The 18,380-nt window shown below is 41.6% G+C and overlaps 1 protein-coding gene across 1 annotated transcript in view; it reads left to right on the top strand.

Moving 5' to 3' along the window:
• Positions 1–18,380, top strand: part of HIBADH (3-hydroxyisobutyrate dehydrogenase) — a 172,044-nt gene that overhangs the window by 135,801 nt on the left and 17,863 nt on the right. Inside the window, exons 5-6 of the mRNA XM_069729915.1 lie at positions 9,295–9,428; positions 9,529–9,605. Coding sequence (XP_069586016.1) covers positions 9,295–9,428; positions 9,529–9,605 — 211 coding nt within the window. The remainder of the gene's footprint in view (positions 1–9,294; positions 9,429–9,528; positions 9,606–18,380) is intronic.

Here is an 18,380-nt window from a genome sequence, read left to right as displayed (position 1 = left end):
TTTGTGACCTAACTCTCTGATTTAACCCCTTAACACCCGAGTTTTTTTTGGTTTTCGCTCTCCTCCTTCTCAGAGCCATAACTTTTTAATTTTTTTCATTAATATGGCCATGTGAGGATAAGGATTTTGCAGGATAAGTTGTACATTGGTTTTACCATGTCGTGTACTAGAAAATGGGAAAAAAATTCCAAGTGCAGTGAAATTGCAAAAAAAGTGCAATCCCACACTGTTTTTTTGTTTGGCTTATTTGTTAGGTTCTCTGAATGCTAAAACTGACCTGCCATTATGATTCTCCAGGTAATTAGGAGTTCATAGATAAAAAAAGAACCTGGACATGTTTGGTGTCTAAGTGGTGAAATAAAATTCCAAACTTTGCTAAAAAAAAAAATTGTGCCTTTTTCAGATTCCTGTAGCGTCTCCATTTTTCATGCTCTCTGGTTGGGTGAGGGCTTATTTTTTGCATGACGAGCTGACATTTTTAATGATACCATTTCGATGCAGATAAGTTCTTTTGATCGCCCTTTATTGCATTTTAATGCAATGTCGCGGTGACCAAAAAAACTTAATTCTGGCGTTTTGAATTTTTTTTTTCTTGCTACGCCATTTAGCGATCAGGTTAATTCTATTTTTTTTATTGATCGGGTGATTCTGTATGCGGCGATACCAAATATATGTAGGTTTGATTTTTTTTGTTGTTGTTTTATTTTGAATGGGGCGAAAGGGGGGTGATTTGAACTTTTATTTATTTTTATTTATTTTTTTCATATTTTTAATAACATTTTTTTTTTTACTTTTGGCATTCTTCAATAGCCTCCATGGGAGGCTATAAGCTGCCACAACTTCATCGGCTCTGCTACATAGTGGCGATGCTCAGACCAGAGGGTGGCGCTCACAGCAATCTGGCATCAACAAGCATAGAGGTTTTTTTTTTTTTCTTTAAAGAAACAAGGGTGGAGGAGGTTTTCTGAGGAATTGTGCCACTTATTTGCAATTATTGGCAACAGAGTATTATGTGGTTTTTGGAAATAGAACTGTGAAGTAGTCTTTTAAAGGCACATGTTATTTATGGAATTTAATAGATTAAAGGGCTATATGTTTATCCTCTCCCCTTTCAGTTATTGATGAAAATTTTCTTAAGTAACCAGTGCTGTGGATTTATAAAATATTGAGACTTGTTGTACTAAAAAATCTTATATACTGACCTGCCCCTCTTGTTTTTATATTTTTTCTTTTTTGTGTTCTGTTCTTGTTGGTGTTTAAATAAAAGATTTAATGGATTTTAATATATTATTGGAGTGAGAATTTCTTCAAGTAGTTTCTTTTTCTCTTTTGGACATTTATATTGTACCTACTTGAAATATATTTATATTTATTTAGGGTAATGATACTCTCCTAATTTATTGGATTAACCTGTTCATAAAATCCTAGCTGCATATCAAAGAAGAGTCTTTTTATAATCCTCCCATGCCATATGCCAATTTGCCTGGTCCGATGGATGTTGCTGGTCTGTGCTCGTTGCCTCCTCTGTCCCTGCCGTTTTCGACCTTCCTGCCTTCATTATCGTGGCTCCTACGTCATCCACAGTATGTTGCTCTACTGTGCAGGTGATAGATTTGACCAGACTGTGGCGGACGTAGGAGACATCCCACCCGTCAGTCTAAGCAGTAGAGCCTCCGATAGCGGGGATCGAGGAGGTGTTCAACGTAGACTGCTGACACCGAATTGGACCAAACTATGACAATTAGCATATGGTGCAGGAGGATTGTAACATTTACTTTTTTAGACCAAAGAACTGGGCACTTACCAACTGGTTACTAACCTGCTATTCAAGAAAGAACTTAAATGTGGTGGCTATGGTTTATATAGGGAAAACCTAATGACTGGTTCCTTTTAACTAGGCCTAAAACTTACCTCATGCTACTCTATTATGGCGACCGAGCCTGACTGGTTGATGGATCCCATCTGTTTCCTCTTCATCCGCCAGTTGTTTTTTACACAATTACTAATTTTCATCCTTCTTATTTTATAAACCTTTCTATTTGGCTCACTGGTGATTGCTTTGAGATACTGGAGATATACAACATTCCCCACCTCATCCCCATTCATTCATGAGCGTAGCTCCTCAACATTTTAAGGGCTGGTTTCCAGGCTACTGATGTATGTATTGCACCTTGAATTGGTGTTTGTAAATGCGTAGTATTGGGCATCCGGCACATTATACATTGACTTCATCCTCACAATACCCATCATATGTACATAATTGCAAACACTACAACTCGTCCAGATGGTAGAAGTCTGCTACAGTCAATTCTCCCTTATTTTGGTCCCAATTGCGGCCATTGATTGTAACTCAATACTTTCCCGGTGGGATTACAGTATGAGCATGTTGTTCTCTCTGTAGAGTTGTATAATCCATTTGTTCTACAAGCTGTACACTAAAATGTATTCTCCCTGATACAATGGAAGTGGGTCCCCATGTAATCGTTGTCCCTAACACCATAAGAAATTGACTTCCATTACTGGAGCCCCTGTGAATAACCCCAATTTATGGTCTAAATCGCTATACTTTGATAACAGCGACTAATATATAGATCACAAATTGATGGTCTTTTGTATCAACGTTGAAAGTATGTCTCAATGTAATGTTAAATGACATCCAGTATCCGCTTCCATAAGGAATGGCCGTACATGCTCACGTTTCTGGTGATGATCTAGGGCATAATAGCAAATCATCATTACAACAGTAAACAATAGCATTATCGAAGCGTCAGTTATTAATGGTTTTGCGGCTCTGTTTTTTTATGATGATAAATCTGTTGACCTGCATACCATTTGTATATTAAGTAGTTGTATACTGCAAACATGGTAGCCAAATGTTACATATAATGTTTCATATTGCCCATTACATATTCATTCAGGAGTGCATATTTCATGGTCCAGTAATTGGTGACCATGATGCTTTTTTACCTGATGCTAGATTTAAACTGGTCAGTGATTAAAGGGGAATGATCTTAAGGCACCCGATCTATAAGCCCTTTGTGTTAGGCCGGCGTCACACTTGCGAGTTTTACGGACGTAAGAGCGCAGAAACTACGTCCGTAAAACTCGCAAAAAATACGGCACAATTATTCTCTATGCCCCTGCTCCTATCTGCCGTATTAAACTGATCCGTATTATACGGCTTTCTACGGCCGTAGAAAATCGCAGCATGCTGCGTTTGTCACCGTATTGCGCAAATAAAACGTCAATGAAAGTCTATGGAAGCCCCAAAAATACGGATTACACACGGACCAGCAGTGTGACTTGCGAGGAATACGCAGCGCTGTTAGAGAGAAAAGCCGGTAATTCAATTACCGGCTTTTGCTTTCTCCTTCCTAAACCCGACATGATATGAGACCTGGTTTACATACAGTAAACCATCTCATATCACCATTTTTTTTGCATATTCCACACTACTAATGTTAGTAGTGTGTATATGCAAAATTTGGCCGTTCTAGCTAGTAAAATAAAGGGTTAAATGGCGGAAAAAATTGGCGTGGGCTCCCGCACAATTTTCTCCGCCAGAGTAGTAAAGCCAGTGACTGAGGGCAGATATTAATAGCCTGGAGAGGGTCACCGCAAATGAAGCTAAATATAGATCATTGACCTATATTTAGCTTCATTCGCCGGGGTTTTGCAGAAATGAGCAGCCTGCATTAGCGGAGCTCGTGTCTGCAAAATATTTTAACCCCTTCAGATGGATCTACATCGTTGGACGTTACAGATCCTCGGAAGGTAAGTATATTGTTGGTTTATTATTTTTTTTTATTTACAGATCGAGGGTCTTCAGTGAGTGGATTGAGAGTAGAATAAATTAATACAACAGCCTTTGTGATTTTTTTCAATAAATTAATTTTTAATAATGTGTGTGTGTTTTTTTTTTTTTAACCCTTTACTAGTATTGGATTAATAATGGATAGGTGTCATAATTGACGCCTCTCCATTATTAATTTGGCTTAATGTCACCTTACAATAGCAAGGTGGCATTAACCCTTCATTACCCCATATCCCACCGCTACACGGGAATGGGAAGAGAGTGGCCAAGTGCCAGAATAGGCGCATCTTCCAGATGTGCCTTTTCTGGGGTGGCTGGGGGCAGATGTTTTTAGCCAGGGGGGGGGCCAATAACCGTGGACCCTCTCCAGGCTATTAATATCTGCCCTCAGTCACTGGCTTTACTACTCTGGCGGAGAAAATTGTGCGGGAGCCCACGCCAATTTTTTCCGCCATTTAACCCCTTATTAGCTAGAACGGCCAAATTTTGCATATACACACTACTAACATTAGTAGTGTGGAATATGCAAAAAAAAATGGTGATATGAGATGGTTTACTGTATGTAAACCATGTCTAATATCATGTCGGGTTTAGGAAGGAGAAAGCAAAAGCCGGTAATTGAATTACCGGCTTTCTGCTATCTCGCGCTGTATGAAGTAATAATATATATACATATATGTGTCTCCCTGACATACATATATATATATACATATATATATATATATATATATATATATATATATATATATGTTTTGGTTTTTTTTACACATGGATCCCTTCTATAGCGGTATGTTGGTTTTGCAAGCCTGCGATAAAAACACGCATTACGGCTGCCATACGGATTACATACGGAGGATGCCATGCGCAAAAAACGGTGACACACCCTGCCTACAGAGGAGCTACGGACCACTATTTTCGGGACTTTTCAGCGTATTACGGCCGTAATATACGGACCGTATTTTCATACGCTGAGTGTGTGACGCCGGCCTTAGTCTTGTGGTGCATGAGTGGTTCCTGCAGAAGATTGTACTATTATGTTATAGGGTTGGTGCAGAGGCTCAGGAGCTGCAGCCCAGCAATCAGCAGCTGGCGACGGCTGTCACATACAGCTTACATTATATTGCACTGACCCAGGTTCCATGCTGGTCCTTTAAATGGAATCTAAAAGAAGGTTTCACTATGTAATCTGACAGCAGCATGATGTAGGGTCAGAGACCCCGATTCCAGTGATGAGTCACTTAGATTACTGGTGCAGCAGTTGTGATAGAATCAGATTTTTCTCTGCTGGGGATCTAGCAGAGCTCAGAATATTGAAATGTGTATAACCCACCCACACCACTGATTGGAAGCTTTCTATGTATAGCAACAGAACGTTGCTAATCAATGGTTGGATCAGGAGGCACAAGACGCCTAGTCCTCTAGTGATAATCTCCTGCTGATAAAACACTGATTTGTACTGAGAGAGTGGCAGAAAGCCCAGTAAATAACACATTACTGGCATCAAGATCTCTTCCCCTGGATTATACTAGTCTCACATTGTATAGCAAAAACCTGCTGACAGATTCTCTGTAACAATGGCATCTCGGTGGCTTTACAGAGCGAGGTTATCTATCGTGGGTTGCTTAACAATGCCCTCCTAGTCTGCCATGGAATTACACAGGGTCTAATATCAAAGAAACTGATTTTGGAGCATCATCTATGGAAATTGTGTAATTATTTTATATTAATGGTTAGACCTACAAAACTAATTGTAACGTCAGTACACAATACTCCTGGCAAGAAAGCAGAACCATTCTTGGATTGTTTAGTGAGATATACCATACATATAAGAGAAGTCTCCCTTTTTTAGACCTTCTATGTGGTCAGCAACTTAGCTGAGGTCAACCCTACCTTTTTCAAAGTGAAAAGGAAATGATAGTTTGAATAATCATTTGCTAAAAAACTCCCTAATAAAACAAAGCTCAGGAAATCTGTGCACCCTAGGTGTGGCCAAAAAGTTTAATGGACCTCCCCTCCCCCCCCCCCCCATGAGTTTTCCATCTGTCTCCACCTTCCTTATCCTGGATTGACAACTCTTGTTTTACAGTGACCACAGAAGTGTAGTGAACTATTAGGCCACACCAAGGGTGCACCGAGTGCCTATGCTTGGTTTCAGCGGGCAATAATTATATGCTTAAACGCCTTTTTTTTTCGTTTCCAAAATATGGTTTATGGCCTCCCTAAGGCCATGTTCACACCATCCTTTTTTTAATGCGGAACCGCCGCGATTTTCCCGCTGCGGGTCCGCAGCTGTTTTCCATGCAGGGTACATTACAATGTACCCTATGGAAAACAGGAACTGCTGTGCCCACATTGCGGAAAATCGCGAAAAAAAAATCGCGCTGAATAGCCGCGGTAAAAAAGAAGTACCATGTCACTTCTTTTTGCGGAACTGCAGCGGTTCTGCACCCATAGACCTCCATTGTGAGGTCAAACCCGCAGATGAAAAAAATATCTGCGGGTTTTCTGCGGTTTGTGGTGCAGAACCGCTGCAGTGTGGCTGCCCCCCTGTGCCCCAATCCCACCCCCCCATGCTCCGATGCCACCCCCCCGGGCTCCGACGCCCCCCCGTGCCCTCATCTCCCCCCTTATACTTACCCGGCCTCCCGGTGTCCGTCCGGCCGTCTTCTCCCTGGGCGCCGCCATCTTGCAAAATGGCGGGCGCATGCGTAGTGCGCCCGCCAAATCTGCCGGCCGGCAGATTCGTTCCAAAGTGCATTTTGATCACTGAGATAGGTTATATCTCAGTGATCAAAATAAAAAAAATAGTAAATGACCCCCCCTACCCTTTGTCACCCACATAGGTAGGGACAATCAAAAAATTAAGAATTTTTTTTTTTTCCACTAAGGTTAGAATAGGGGTAGGGTTAGGGTATTTCAGCCATTTTAACCATAAAAAACTTCCTAGAAAACACACAGACTCTGCTTAGAAAACTGCATTAAAAAACGCACTAAAAAACGCATCAAAAAACGCACCAAAAAAGCACCAAAAAAAGGACCTGCGTTTTCTGCCAAGAGCTGCAGCTTTTAGTGCAGAAAAAACAGCAGGGAAATCAGGAACGTGTGAACATGGCCTAAAGGTGAAACCATTTACCAACTGATCTAATTTCATCTTGCCTTCTACTTAAGTTAAACGTGTCTTTTAGATGGTTTCTTAATGAATTGGCATAAACATTTTTTTAAAACATTTTTTTGTAAGTTTCTAATGTCTTATTTTTTAGGTTTTAGAATTTACATTCATACTTGCCAGTTAGGGATGGTTGTACTTTCTAAATAAAATTCACTGTGGGGGGAAAAAAAAGTATTAATTTTCTTGTTTTCCCTCCCCTGAAATGATTAATTGTTCTTTATACTGCATTTTTTTTTTCTTCAAGTAATTTTAGTTTTTGCGATTTACAACCTAAAGTGTTTGTAGAGCGTGCAGCTGTCAAAAAATTAACCAGCTGAGAGCCGTTGTCAGCATTAATTTTGCTCTAATAAATGGCTCTCTGTAGCTATTTAGTGGCTTGTAACCGAGATAAAAAGCTGTTGACCTATGATGGATAATACTGGGTTTTGTTTGTAAGATCTGGCTTGAATTGTCGTCTTAATTTGTTTCAGGTCATATCACAGGATTACTCGAATTCATTATTATGCACTGTGGATAAACACAGCTAAAGGATCAGTAAAGTATCATTGCCAGTAATTAATGGGCTGTTTTTTCTCCTGTCAAGTAGTGAAAACTGAAACTGGAAAAGGACACTAGACATTCAGAATGCCTTCTCCAGGAATTAGCGATTTCACTAATCCCTTACTTCGTAAATATTTATCTCTGAAAATATATAATATATAATGCGTTTATGTTCTAATCTGCTTCATCTTCTCATCCAGTGTAATGGATGTACAAGGGCAGGAAAAAGCTTGTTTGGATTTGTTACCTGTTTACACAAGGGTCACTTGATGATTACAAGAGAGGCATTTGGTGCACAAGTTTATAGCCCTGATGGCGCACATTTTTCCTGCCTTGTTAGCAATTCTGATGTTGTTCTATCATATCAACTTTAAGTCCGTTTTTATTCAGCATTAAGGAGCATTTTATATTGGGCCATTCTCAGGCAAGAGGGTTTTGTCTGACCTGGGAATGTGGATTCTCAAAACCATTGGTCCATATGAACAGTTGTTACGCAGCATGAATAGGCACTGTTAGTGTGGCAGGGCAGATGAGTAGGAACAATGGTGGCAAATGAAGCAGAGCTGAAACAGCGGCAATTTTTGTAGCAAGGTTGTATTACGGCAAGTGGTTCCGCAGGGCTGGATTGCGTCAATTGGTGCGACAGGGCTGGCATCACGGCAAGTGGTGCGGCAAGACTGGCATTGCATCAATTCTTGCGGCAGGGCTGGAATCGCAGCAAGTGGTGCAGCAGGACTGGCATCGCGGCAAGTGGTGCGGCAGGGCTGGAATCACGGCAAGTGGTGCTGCAGGACTGGCATTGCATCAATTCTTGCGGCAGGGCTGGAATCGCAGCAAGTGGTGCAGCGGGACTGGCATCGCGGCAAGTGGTGCAGCAGGGCTGGAATCATGGCAAGTGGTGCGGCAGGGCTGGCATTGCAGCAAGTGGTACTGCAGGGCTGGAATCAAGGCTAGTGGTGCATCAGGGCTGGCATCGCGGCAAGTGGTACTGCAAGTACTGCGGCAACTAATGTACTGGAGTTGTAGCAATGCTGGGATAGTGAGGTCTAGAATGCTAAAGTAGCAGCTGCCGAGGTTGATGCACCAGTCCTAAAATAATGACCATGAAGAGCTTGAAATAGTCAGGGATGTGCAGTTTTTAAATACTCAGGCGGCGTCCCACCACTTGAGACTGGTTATAGGCCTGGGTGGATGACATAATTCGTGCACATCCAGGTACAGTAATATCTCACAAGCCGGAGGGAAAAGAGGACTGGCCTAAGAGACAAGGCAATCTCGCTGTCCATGCAGAAACTCTGGACCAGTAACACATACAAAAAAAAAAGTAACTTTAGTACTTTCATTAAGTGTCAACTCCTCTATTACCTAAAGGGAATTTAATAAAAGCCATAGATCATTTGAACAAATATTCGTTCCTGATCATTGCCCAGAGTTAAACAAGACCTACGATCAAATGTCAAGTGAGAAAATTGTTTTTACCGATTGACCAATTTGTAACGAACATCCCATGTTTTTGTAAACCACGGCCATCTGACCGACCTTTACTACTTATTGAAATATGGTTAATGAATACTGTGCTAGGCATTTGTAAAAATATGGTATGCCCATATATGTGGTAGACTGACAAGCACAGTTCAAGGCTGGAAATATAGAGTATGCTAAAATAATAGAAATGAATCCTCTATAAAGTCCCAGTTGTCATTTATAACCCTATTGTATTTTGTATTATGTATGTTCTGTTCTGATCATTCCCATTGTCTTCTTCTGCCAGGTGTTGGTGCCGCCAGATCTGGGAACTTGACATTTATGGTTGGTGGTGTGGAACAAGAGTTTGATGCAGCTAAAGAGCTATTGACATGTATGGGAGCCAATGTGATCTACTGTGGAGAGGTTGGCACAGGGCAGGTATGACTTACTCACTTATAGTTTTGTTTCATGAGTTAGTAATCTAATCTGACTCTTCTAGAGTTTCCAAACTAATTGACTCTATAAAATGTATTTTCAGGCAGCAAAAATTTGCAACAACATGCTTTTAGCTATTAGTATGATTGGAACAGCGGAAACTATGAATCTTGGAATCAGGTATGTGCAATATATTTGTTTTTTGAGTTGTTAAAAAGCATTTTAAAAGTCTTAATTGAAACAGCTAGCTTATAATACCGTGGTGATATTGATCCCAGAACATATAAGATTTTTATTGAATGTTTGATTGTCAAATGACAATGACTGACTGTTACATTTGCTTTGTTTTTGACGTGTGCCTTGATTACATCATGTCTTGTTTGACCCATTCCCCACCCCCTTGGATTAGTTGTTACCTGTAGGTTAATTAGGCAGGAAGTGATCACTTCCTCTACAGCTCCTCCAATGTAGAAATTAAGCATCACAAATCAATGGCCTGTCGTTAGAATTGGGCAATTCGCTTCACATAACTGTGATCCATCAGCCAGGTCAGTAGTCTCTGGTCTTTGGGCGAGAAGATTGCAAGTCTCTTACCTTATGAGATTCCCTACATACTTATGATTAGCCATGCTAGCGTGACATCATCAATGCGTCATGCTGTGGATCCCCGAAAATAAAAAATTTGCAGACCTGCCATCAAGCAGCCAGAGACTAGTGACCTGGAAGATGGACCAGAGTCCTGCAAATCAATGCACCAAACTTTAGCTGTCAGTAAAATGGACAAATTCTGAAAGCTAACGACATGCACAATTGCGCGATCAAGAGTGAAGTGAAGATGAGATTGGCAGTCACGCTCCAATACTAGGGACTAGAATCGGAGGGAAAAAAAAGCCTGTTTTTACTGTGATTTTCCTTGTGAAGTTTCCGCCTTTTTACCTAGTTTTCGGACAATTGCGGCAAAAACAGACCCATCATGTGAACACAGACTTACAGTGAAATCCTGACAGCTCCTCGGCCCAATAACGGGAGCAAGCACATGGGTTTCTGCTGATGAATAAGAGAGTTTCAGAATTTTCTTCAACAATATCTGTCACATATGAGCCCTCTGAGTAGATTCACACCAAATTTTTCTATTTAAATTTTGAGGTGGATTCACATAAATTCACATCAAAAAATATTTAAAAAATATTTATCAGTTTTTGATGTGTATTTTAAATCAGTTGTGTGTCTAAATCCACATTGAAAAAGACAGTGTGAAGATATCCTAAGTTTATTACATTTTTTACCACAATTTAGGAAAATCATGCTGAAACCCCCTCCTCAAAAAACACTGCCTTGAATCGTAATCACAGCCTAAAGTTCCTAGCCAATTTGGAGGGTGTATAAAAGAAGACTTTTGAAGCTTTTCTCCTTTGTAGTGCTCGTTACCTTTTTTATCACTATGGTCGCATTTTTCCGAGAAGATTTAGAAGTTCGGCACTGCTGATGTTAAATTTTATACTTGGACTGTCTACTAATTAGCTCTGGAAATTGAGTTTTTATTGAAGTGTGAGGTTAGTAAACTATCGTGTGTCATAGAATAATTGAGATAAAATAGAAATTTGTTTTGCATCAGCGATAATTGGTTTATCAATATCCGTAACATTGTAGAAAGCTGTGAGAATATATCTAGAAAGCAGTTGAGGCAAGTAAGAAAAGCCAATACATTTCTGCCTATGATATCTTTGTTTTCGCAAATTTCTGCCTATGATATCTTTGTTTTTCCACATTTGTTACTCGAATACCTGAAAGAAATCCATATATAGTATTTGAAAGCGAATATCTGTTTAGCAGCGTACAAGATTTAGGACAATAATTATTAGAAGTCTTGGATAAGGGTATACATTGTACCTCTAGACCCAGTTTGAATATATATTTATAAGCTCTTTGTGGAGTTAGTTATTTCATTTTATAAAAATCCAATTAATAGTTCAGAAAAAATGGGGATAATGTATGACCGTTCCAATTTTTTTAAATGTGGTTGTCCCACAAAGTGCCCCTAATAACCTGCCTGTCTCACATTACTTTTTTTCCTTATAGACAGCTGGTTTGACAAGGCTACCTAATCTTTGACCACATTTTTCGCTATATTTTAAAGATGAGTTGTCCCTTCTCACGGTGGCTCAGTGGTTAGCACCGCAGCCTTGCAGCGCTGGGATCCTGGGCTCTAATCCCATCTTGGACAACATCTGCAAGGAGTTTGTATGTTCTCCCCGTGTTTGCGTGGGTTTCCTCCGGGTTCTCCGGTTTCCTCCCACATTCCAAAGATATACTGATAGGGAATTTAGATTGTGAGCCCCATCGGGGACAGTGATGATAATGTGTGCAAATTGTAAAGCGCTGCGGAATATGTTAGCGCTATATAAAAGATTATTACTACTTAATGAAAATCTCTGAGTTCCCCCGATTCTTGCACTCTATTCAGTTTTGTGCTGTGTTTCTCCATTTCAGAGCTATTCACAGTTGTTGTGTTAGGAGCACAGTATGTGAAATCTTTGCTTGCAGAGATTATCTGGGTTTTTGCTCAGTCTTCTCTGGGTGCGTGCACTTTCAACCCTCTGAGGGAGCCATGATTGTCAACATCTGAGGGGGAGGGGTAAAAGAGAAGACTCTGCTTGCAGAGATCAACTGGCCGTTTCTTCAAAGATTTCACATACTGTGCTCCAAAAACAACAAATGTGAATATCTCATCTATGGGGTAACACATGGCAAAAAGGAAAAATGTGGTAAAATCAGGGGACTTCGTGGTTTATTACCGGTATTTAGCTCAGTTTTTGGGGGCATGTAAAAGGTCCTCTTTAATGTCACCTTAGTCCATTTTTAGTCATATAAATAATTTTTGGAGGCTCAATTAATGGAGGTTTCCCACTAGGTTAAAGGAAACCTGATTGTTGATACATGCTGCCTGAGCCACAAGTCGCATGTATCAGGCACTGACAGGTTCCCTTTAAACATATATGGCTAAATTCATGCTGTCACCCCCAAAATGGAAGGTGAACCCACCGGCATCAGGGGCTTATCTGCAGCATTCTGGAATGCTGTAGATAAGCCCCATATGTATCCTAAAAGATGAGAAAAAGAGGTTAGATTATACTCACTCAGGGGCGGTCCCGATCCGGTCCGATTGGTGTCGCGGTCCAGTCCGGCCCCTCCTGTTGAGGGCAGAGCAAAGTACTGCAGTGCGCAGGCGCCGGGCCTCTCTGACCTTCCCTGGTGCCTGCGCACTGCAGTACTTTGCTTTGCGCTCAACAGGGCAGACAAAGTACGTCTGCGTCGGAGCCGCAGCGTGAAGAGAAGAAGAGGACGTCATCTGATGAAGATAGGAGATGCCGGACCGCGATGCCCATCAGACCAGAACTGGACCGGGACTGCCCCTGGGTGAGTATAATCTAACCTTTTTCTCATCTTTTAGGATACATCAGGGGCTTATCTACAGCATTCCAGAATGCTGTAGATAAGCCACTGATGCCGGTGGGCTTAGCTCACCTTCCATTTTGGGGGTGACAGGTTCCCTTTAACTCTAAGACGCTGTGGTGGAGAAGCCGCTAGGAAACAGTCTACAGTCTACCTGATTAGTCTCTTGTGTGGCTCCATCCGCGGCAGCTCTTAAAAGTATGTTTTTCTCTGAAAGGCTGCAGTGTTTTAGTCTCAAACATGATCCACGGACGGCATGCATCAGCTGTCACGTTCCCTTTAATTCCAGTCTGTGTGGATCGTTCAATTGCAGAGTAGAATAGAGTTCTCCCCAACTTATAGATTTTGACTTTAATGATTTTTCTATCGTGATCTTGCGACCAGAAATAGTTGTTTGTTGTATAGCCTCTATTGCAGTTGACCCCGGATTTTCAGAATGCATAGTGTGATTACTGCTTTTGTACTTTTTCTTCTGTTGTGACTATATCAAACCCACACGTAATATTAAAATCAAAGCACTGAAAAGAAAATGAGCTTTAACACTTTAAAGCCCTTTCGCGATTCCATTTTTTCCTCATTGAAATTATGACAAGCGATTCAGTGTTTTATTTCATATTTTGTAACAATAATGGCTTTCTTTTATGTTATTTTTATTACTGCGGGGAGAATGTTCCCAATTGTAAACAGTAGCGCTCACACAGCAAAGCCATTGGCAGCCTATTATGGGGACTGACAGACTGTCATCATTTTGATAGCTTCAGCAGTATATCTCTCGAACAGCAATGGGCCTCTTATGCAGAAAGTATCATATGTTCCCAGCCAATTTACAGGGGAACAGCAATAACATTTTATCATGGTTGAGAGCCCAGTAGCTGCTTCCTATTAAACTTGCCCTTTCAGATACCTGTCTCGGATTAATTTGTTGATTTCAAATGGAAACTCAGTCTTCTCCAATGAAGCATGACTTTCTAGGAAAGACTCGTACTGAATGACAATTATATTCCAGCCGGCTTTAGACCATTACATGCTTTGGTCTTAGAGGAAGACAGAGGACTTCAGTAACTGATTTTAATACCATGTCTAATTTTCACTGTCAGTTATGTGGAAACCAGTAGGAAGAATACAGAAAAAGATGAAATGCAAAATGCTTCCCGCTTGCTCTTTTAATGGTACACTTGCTTTCAAAAAAGGGCTTAACGCCGTACAGGTTTTCAGAAGGAAATAAGCATTTGCGGGGGATATGTCATACTGCGAGTATAAGCTGACTTGCTTTATCAGAGTCTTCCCAGTGACTATCTAGTAAATTTTTAGCTCTGTAATTAATTGTTAAAACTATGTGTCAAGAATTTTGTTTATTTTTTTTTTCTTCCCGCCAGCATCATCTCTTTCAACGCTACCAATTTATTTTTCTTGCGGTATTTATTTGATGTTGATGAAGCTGTGCCGGTATCGCAGGATCTTCAGATGTAATAGGTTCTCTGGCTGACAGCAAGAAAATTAAAATAAACTGATCCTTAGGCTTGTTAAGTTGGAAGTGCACCAAATGTCAATGGATAAGGAAATTTACAGGAGGCAGGAATGGCTTCGTCATTCTGCTCTACCCACGGTTTCTTGCCATAAAAAATGAAACAAGATGTTTATTTGCAGATTTTCTGGCAAATATGGCACTACTGTGCCTTTCTCCTTTTACTTTTCCATTCCGAAAAGTAAAGTAGTTGCTCCTTTGCCTGTGTAATAAAACATTTTAACTTGAGATGTAGTAATTGTGGGGTAAAGTGGTATTTATCACTCAGAATCATTGTATTTATTATTTATTGTATTTATTATGCTCTGCTTATATAGCACCATCATATTCCACAGCACTTTACAGGCATTATCATCACTGTCACCATTAGGGCTCTGTCACGAACAGACACAGGTATGTCCTGCGGACAACACAACATATAGGCACAAGGGGATGATAAAGGGAGAGGAAGGCCCGATCGGTAGGGAGAGGGGGATGGGACACCTCCTGACACCAACCTGTGCCTGTTCGTATTCTCCCCTAATGCCCTATGCAGGTCCATAGCCATCATTCTCCCTCCACCGTCATGTACCTGGTCCCCTGACTGTCACCTCTGCTAACCCTAGCTAGTACACTGGCCGGCAAGGATGCTAGCCTTGCCACTGCAGGTAATATAACACAGGAAAAGAGACAAACAAGGAACTGGCAAAATACAGCTTAGCTCAGAATCTGCTGCTAAGCTCCACAGCAGCAGAGTGAACGGCACCAGATAAACTGGACTCCAACAGCGGCAATATCACAGCCAAAAGAGAACTCCACACACCTAGCTGGTCTGCATAGAAGTACCTCTATAACCAGCAATCAGCTGATGGGTCATGTGGCTATTTAAAGGAAGGTGAGAGTGATTACCTAGAAACATCAGCTTACTAGCCTAAAAGAAACTTCCATCAGGGGACTGATATTAACTCTTTGAATACCAGCAAACCCATAGCTGCCACCAATCCCTTAATGATTCATGACATTATCCCCTTTTCTACAAGGGACCCCAAGACCCTTAAAGCCAGACTTGTCTGGAAATGATGTATGGCAGGAACACATCAAAACACTAGCATTCACCTCCATAGTCACCTGGTCCTTAAGGTCATAGCAAACACAGACTGACAGTAATGGTAATAACGTAGGCTCCGGAGGCACAACAAATCTCCTTAGCGATGACATATGGATATGCTTCACTGGGGGTTACTCCCAACTGGAAAGTCCCAGGGCTGAGAATGGTCGCCACCCTATACAGACCGATCACCCTACCACTCAGAGTCCCAGATGCATACTTCCATCGGATGTTTTTAGTGGACACCCACACTTGTTCACACACAGGTCAAAACCTAAAGGTTTAGTATGATTATGTCTCCCCGTGTCACAAAACTCTTAACCTCAGGATATTCAGTGGGAACCAACACCCTCCCCTGACCAATCTTCCCGGGAGGACACCGAGGTCTAGAGTTAACCTAAGGTGTGTGTGTGTGGAGTCTTGCCCCAATTCTCCTTTAACACCTTAATTACCTTAACTGGAGAAGAAGAGGTAGATTTAACACAGACTCCAGAGGTAGTAGCACGCAGACAACTGTTTTTCCAAACATTGCTCCAACTAGCTATTTCTCTGGACCACAAATCAATGACCAGATTGTGTTTCTTCAGCCAGTGAAGGCCTAAGACGAAGGGAGTAAGCAGACCCTCCCAAGATGTAGCACGAAAGGAACTCTATTTATATATGGAGTCCCTGTGCGCAAGTTCACATTATGTATGACTTGGGTCAAACACTTCTGGCTGAAAGGAGCAGAATCAATAGCAAGAACAGGAATGGATCTTGCTAGCAGCTACCAATTTAAATCATTGATCTGAGCAAAGTGAGAATCTGCTAGACTGACTCCAGATCCACTATCCACACAAACCGGAGTAGTCTCCGTTTTCCAGGCAACCACTATTTCAGCAGAAATGGTGAATGGAGATGTAGAAATGGAGGAAATGTATACACACATTGAAAACAAGCATAGAGACACCAGCACTAAACACAATGTGCATATCTTGATGAATCCACTGCAGTCTGGAGCTCTTCGGCTTCACGGATGCAGGTGCAGCAACCCAAACATACAATGTTATCAGTAATCCGAGTAAATAGTTGAAGAGGAGACACTCTGCTTTTCGGGAAAAAAAACGTCCATTTTGCGTGCTCCTTATTCTTCAATGGGTCAAGGACCTGAACCTGTTGAAGCGTAAAAAGCACACAAAACGTCCGTCATCCACAGCGGAACTGACTCCTCCACTTCCACCATTTTAATTTTGATGATTTGAATAAACAAGATTTTTTTTTACCTTAAAGCAGAGTGCCATCTCTTCACTTTACTCAGATTCCTGTATACACGCCTTGATAGTATCCCTCCACATGACCAGGGGAACACAGCTTATGAGATGGAGTAATAGGTTTGGTGCAAGGTGGACAGACCTTTAATGTAATGATCTGTAAGACCACAGTAAAAACATGCCCACATCCCACGGTGAACTGTGGGCAACCAAGTATGAAAGGAGACACACACCCCCTTCCCACCCCAACTGCATGGGTTCGTCATACTGCACCTTTATTACCTCCTTTCTAGGAAGAACAGCAGGGGGGCAGAGTTTTTGTAGGTCTCTCCCTGAGGCGTCTATCCACCCTGGTAGCAAGGGCAATGGTGGCCTCCAATTACCTTGGAGTAACCTATTGAACCAGAGAATCTTGAAACCTAGCTAGATCATTCCACTGCTTCATCTTATGGAGTTTAGACTCAGCCAGGGAGATGCCATCAGGATCGTACACCAGGGGCAAAGCTGAAAAAACTTGTCCACCGACGGCAAATATGGAGAGTTGGTCGGCGGGTAGAAGGCGCATGACTTGGGATCACCCCCAAGAAGGGAGGCCACAATCCCCTAAATTTGTACTTCACTCTATGAGGAATGAGGATGGAGCCTTAAATCTAATTTACAGACTTCCCTGAAAACTGTAAATGTATCTCTCCCTCCAGAGAAACTGTTGGGGAGAGATACAGGTACTTCTCACAAAATTAGAATATCATATCAAATAGTTAAATTTTCAGTTCTTCAATACAAAAAGTGAAACTCCTAAAGAGTCATTACAAACAGAGTGATCTATTTCAATGGTTTATTTCTGTTAATGTTGATGAATATAGCTTACAGCCAATGAAAACCCAAAAGTCATTATCTCAGTAAATTAGAATACTTTATAACACCATCTTGAAAAATTGGTTTAAAATCTGAAATGTTGGCCTACTGAAATGTATGTTCAGTAAATGCAATCAATATTTGGTCGGGGCTCCTTTTGCATCAATTGCTGTATCAATGTGGCGTGGCATGGAGGCATCAGCATGTGGCACTTCTGAGGTGTTATGGAAGCCCAGGTTTCTTTGATAGCAGCCTTCAGCTAGTCTGCATTGTTGGGTCTGGTTTATCTCATCTTCCTCTTGACAATACCCCATAGATTGTCTATGGAGTTAAGGTACCTTCACACTAAGCGACGCTGCAGCGATACCGACAACGATGTCGATCGCTGCAGCGTCTGTTTGGTCGCTGGAGAGCTGTCACACAGACAGCTCTCCAGCGACCAACGATCCCGAGGTCCCCGGTAACCAGGGTAAACATCGGGTTACTAAGCGCAGGGCCGCGCTTAGTAACCTGATGTTTACCATGGTTACCAGCGTAAACGTTAAAAAAACAAACACTACATACTTACCTTCAGCTGTCTGTCCTCCGGCGCTCTGCTTTCCTCTGCACTGTCAGCGCCGGTCAGCCGGAAAGCAGAGCGGTGACGTCACCGCTGTGCTTTCCGGCTGGCCGGCGCTGACACAGGATGCAGGAGGAGTGCAGAGAAGCACAGCACCGGGGACAGACAGCTGAAGGTAAGTATGTAGTGTTTATTTTTTTAACGTTTACGCTGGTAACCAGGGTAA

Source organism: Ranitomeya imitator, chromosome 6 (assembly GCF_032444005.1).
Source record: "Ranitomeya imitator isolate aRanImi1 chromosome 6, aRanImi1.pri, whole genome shotgun sequence".
NCBI lineage: Eukaryota > Metazoa > Chordata > Amphibia > Anura > Dendrobatidae > Ranitomeya > Ranitomeya imitator.
Note: the sequence above shows the minus strand (reverse complement) of the source record. Positions and strands in the feature narration are given on the sequence as shown.